General features: G+C 44.3%; 1 protein-coding gene across 1 annotated transcript in view; it reads left to right on the top strand.

The window, feature by feature from the left end:
- Nucleotides 1-5000, top strand: part of oca2 (oculocutaneous albinism II) — a 44894-nt gene that overhangs the window by 12091 nt on the left and 27803 nt on the right. The window contains 5 exon segments of the mRNA XM_060067520.1: nucleotides 216-272; nucleotides 1820-1944; nucleotides 2828-2841; nucleotides 2844-2965; nucleotides 3261-3270. Of these exon segments, the coding sequence (XP_059923503.1) occupies nucleotides 216-272; nucleotides 1820-1944; nucleotides 2828-2841; nucleotides 2844-2965; nucleotides 3261-3270 (328 nt within the window).

Below are 5000 nucleotides of genomic sequence, written 5' to 3'. Positions count from 1 at the left end.
CCCGTTCAAAAACTCTCTGTCTGTCCTATGTCTTGTTCTGATCTGTTCAAAGCTTTCTCTCTTTCCCATCTCCTCCTGAAATAGTTTCCCGGGGGTCCATACTGAACGAGACAGCATTGAAGCCTTTATTTAAAACATAACATTATTTCGTTATTCGTAGGGTTAGAGTGACGACGGATTGCAGAATTGAACTCAATACCCTTTCCTTTTCACAGATGATATTGGTGGCCATTTTCTCAGACACAGGCTTTTTTGACTACTGTGCGATGAAGGTGAGTTCAGTTGGAGTTCACTCAAAAACTCACTTCCTCCATCAACCTCAACCAAGCATTTTTGGCACAAAAAGGTTGGCCTCAATCTTGATTGCTAGCAAATGCTCGTATTCATTCAAATCCCATTCCAAAATGGAAATTATGTTTGTTTATTGTGGGGCACTTGTCTCCTGAAGATTTGGGTCCAGGGGAATATCTCTTTGGCACACATAGGCAAATATGTGCTTTCTGAGCTGTTGTTGAAAAAACACAGTAGAAATTTGATTTTTGCAATTTAGAATAGAAGAGAATACAACTAGTAGAAAAAAAGCCCCCATGGTATAAACAAACCGGTTATTTAAGACCATTCGAGGCATAAGTATATACAATACCATAGTCAAATAGAAACACACATTAACGGTATGTGTGTTTTCAGCATTTTTGTGACAGAAACTGTCGGAGCAAACTCCTAAAAATCACCTAAACACCTTTTCCACCCATCCTAGGTTTTGAGACGCTGCGGAGTAGCCATCAGGGCCTATTGGTTCTGACATGTGACATCACAGATTTGCCTGTAAACCATGATGTTTGGGCGGGACAAAGTGCAGGAGGATTGTGATCTGATTGGGCGTTGGGGGAGGCTCTGCAGTGCTCCCATTGATCAGGACGTCCTGCCTGTCTGGGCCTGACGTAATCATGCGTGTTGAATTTAGAATGTGTATTACCTTGGTTTTAGGCACTTGACTACAAATCGGGGATTGCTAAAGCTACTCTGCGCTACTCTTTTCCAGTTGTTTGGATTTTAGAAACTTGCATGTGCAGCACTTGAACTTTTTTTTGACTTTGCTCCGATATTGATTGTGGTGCTTTGATTTGTTCCCAGCCTTATTTGTAAGTCGATTTGCATGAAAGCCTCTGCTAAAGTTGGGCCACTCAATGAAAATGCAATCACAGCACTGTGGTGGTGGGTTGCTGGGCCGCTGGGCTGAACAGACGACGGCCTGTGAGTTCTTGAGGGCTGAAGCTCAGTGAATAAATTAAAGGTGCCCGAAATACGATTTTTAAGGACCCCTTAGTTTTGTGTAATCTGTTGCCAATTTACAACCCTCAGATAGTAGCATAGCATGATTCCCCAGCCCTCCGTCAGCTATCTACCTCGTACAATCAAGACAATTTAGATCTGAGTCTGCTCCCGGCTCATTTTGGACCAATCAGAGCAATTACCTGCATTGCCTTGCACTTCTCAATTGCCGAGGGAGGGAGCAGAGAGGGAGGCAACGTGTGGATTTTGGAAGTCCTGCCTCTTCTGCTCTTTTCGGCTCTCTCTTCACAACTGTTACATCTGACCCAAAGCAGCTTTTAGAGAGCAATGCTCTGTGTCTCGGGCAGGCCTACCAGCAGTTTACTCTCTCTCTTTACAACCGTTATATCTGACCCAGCAGCTTTAAGACATTTACGCTCTGTCTCTCGGCAGGCCTAACAGCGGTTTGCGCCCTCTCTTTACAACTGTTACGTCTGACCCCCATGAGTTTTAACGCAGTACTGCTCCGTCCTGTCCGTCTCGACAGGCCTACCAGCTGTCCCGAGGAAGAGTGTGGCCCATGATCATGATCCTCTGCCTCATCGCGGCCATCCTCTCTGCCTTCCTGGACAACGTCACCACCATGATGCTGTTCACGCCCGTCACCATAAGGTAGTGCCTGAGAACACAGAGTGAACATATGCTAAAATGAGTTAGAAGGTGCTTGAAATGCCAAGAATGCATGAGAGAACTCCGGAAACAAGAGAAGATGGCAACCATGCCATGAGACACTATGGAATGCTAGAACATTCTAGAACATGCCATGAGACACTATAAAACGCCTAGAACATCTAGAACATGCCATTGGAGACTATAGAACACTAGAACATTCTAGAACACACCATGATACACTATGGAAGGCCAGAAAATTCTAGAACATGCCATGAGACACTATTGGAAGGCTAGAACATTCTAGAACATGCAATGTATCATATTCAATCAGCATTCAATTTGGGGTCATTGACTGGTTAGCAGCAGCAGGTTAGAATAATGTGAAACTAATTTTCCTTATTTCCTGTCTTGGGTTAATAATAATCCAAGATAAATTTCCACTATAAATGCACATGACGATTACTATAAAGTGTTATGATGCTTGAGATAGGGTGTTATGATGGTTGAGATAAGGTATTACGATGATTGAGGTTAGGTGTTATGACGGTTAGGTGCTCAAGTTAGTGTGAGAGAGTTAAGTAAGGGGGTTTTGTATTGTTAATAAGCGAAGGATCTCGGGGAAAGGCCATGCATCCAGGGAATGAGAAAGAAAAAAGTGAATCTGGGTCAGACTCGACAGAAGTTGATTTGACCAGAGCCATGAGCCACACAATTTATACGGCAATGCTTTTGCCGAACACGGCGATGCTAATTAGAGAAAGGCTTTCAGGGTCGGCTCTAAACTGTACTTCTGTATTTATTTCCCTGCTCCTCGCTGCCATGTAATCAGAGCTGAAGAGTCTCTGTCATGACTTTTTATATATTTTATTTCGCTATCCGCCAGGTTGTGCGAGGTGCTGACCTGGATCCACGACATGTCCTGATTGCAGAAGTCATCTTCACCAACATCGGAGGGGCAGCCACAGCTGTGGGAGACCCCCCCAACGTCATCATCGTCTCCAATCAGGCGCTGCGCAAGGAGGTGAGCACCAAAACAACATGGTAGAGACTCACTCCCAGATCCAGGTGGACTGACACCTGCCAAACCTACTAATCCATCAGTACCCTTCATCCATACCCAACCAAGTGTTTTCCTCTGCTACTAATATTAAACCATTTTTTATTATCAAGCCATAACCATTTTTCATGTTTCTGCCTTCCTAGAGAAACCTTATTATACTGTTATCTACCATCTAGTCATATTGTAGCGGTCTGCCTGGAGACTGAAAGGGTAGATGCTGAGGTGTACTTTGCTATTCTGTCATCCAACTTTACAGATCGGCAACAGTCAGCACACATAAGTTAACCAAATTCAATAAATATCAATATTGCATTTTTGGTTTAGTAGATATAACAATGTAGACTCTAGATCTTTAACAACAAGAACCCCCCGGGAACAGCTCCCGTACCCCTTCGATCCCGAGTTGGGAACCTCTGGGCTAAACCATTAAACCCGCAAACCATTAACGATCCGTCCAGCATGAATAATGAATGATCTGTGCTTGGAGAGCCCCCACCACCTTGCTTGTGTGTTGTCTAAAGATAGATAAGGTAGATATATATGAGCTAGATACATGAAGCGAACATTTTAGTGCAAGTTCGTTTTTAACATTCAGTTTTGTTATTGGTGGTTGAGGAGACCTCACAGCCAAACTGTGAAGGCACACACACACACACACACACACACACACACACACACACACACACACACACACACACACACACACACACACACACCACACACACACACACACACACACACACACACACACACACACACTGCCTTAATCACTTTATTAGAATTAAAAGCGCAATATAAACCCAATGAAGTATCATCATTATTCTGACCTGGGGTCTATGTGTAATAGTGCATCAGTGGACCAAATAGAACCCTCCTCCCAAAACTTCTTCCTAATGAGTAGGAAGTAGTGTTAAATCATCTAGCCGCGCGACTTGCTTGACCTTTTCCTCATGATCATGAAGACGGATTAGCGAGAGTTCCTTATAGGATCATTACAACCTCTGATCTTACTCTGGTGTCAAAGCCCTACACACACACACACACACACACACACACACACACACACACACACACACACACACACACACACACACACACACACACACACACACACACCAGATTCAGGTCTGTTTACATCTTAATTGGTTTAATTTGTCAGGTTGTGCTGAGGGTCTATCTATGGGTTAAGTAGGCTGACCCCGAAGCAAGTCTCTTTCAAGATGTGTTTAGAGGTTCTAGACAACTTTGTAAAATGATCCCAATTAAGGTATCACAGATTCAATTCCTTCCTGAGCTGCAAACTTCAGGGTGTCTTTAGGGAGAGCAGTACAATCCAATCTGGGTGGGCACACGTTATCGTTTTTGTCAACTGAGCATTTGATAATTTTTAACAGCTTTTCTTTCTGAGAAAAGTAATTGAGCAGACGCTTTGATCAAAAGCAAGTTAATACAGATACGAGTCATTAAGTAGCAGGCAGGAGAAGGGCTCAGTTTACCTTTCCCTGTGTTGCTAACAACATGTATGACCTTCCCTGAACAAACCCTGGCGTGGCTCATCTCCCGGTCTGCCCGGTACACATTGGGCTTGTTGTCGGTCGGTCCGTGCTCTCCTCTATCTTCGTTAGCACACCGCTGTCCGTGTTTACACGCTGGCGTGGGGGGCGTGGCTTCAAAACCCGAGACGCCATCGCCATAAACCACGCAGACGTTTGTGTCGTGGGGTCACCTGTTTTGTGACATCCCTGGAGGACAGGGCCGCAGCTCAGATTTGATGCACACTCTTGTTTCCTTTGGTTTCTTTGGTTAATTGACTTTGATTTTGATAATCTCGTCTTACATTCCTCACCGGCTTGGATTCAGCCTGGGAACCAAACTAATCTGCGAGCTCATATTTCATTTGCTCTGGCAGATGTATGGCTCCCCTTCCCGCTCAGACAGATTTCCAGCACTGATGTTCTCATAGTTTGTTTTTATATCCAATCACAGCAAAGGGCAA

Source organism: Gadus macrocephalus, chromosome 12 (genome assembly GCF_031168955.1).
Source record: "Gadus macrocephalus chromosome 12, ASM3116895v1".
In the NCBI taxonomy this organism is placed as follows: Eukaryota; Metazoa; Chordata; class Actinopteri; order Gadiformes; family Gadidae; genus Gadus; species Gadus macrocephalus.
This window is presented reverse-complemented; position numbering and strand designations above follow the sequence as displayed.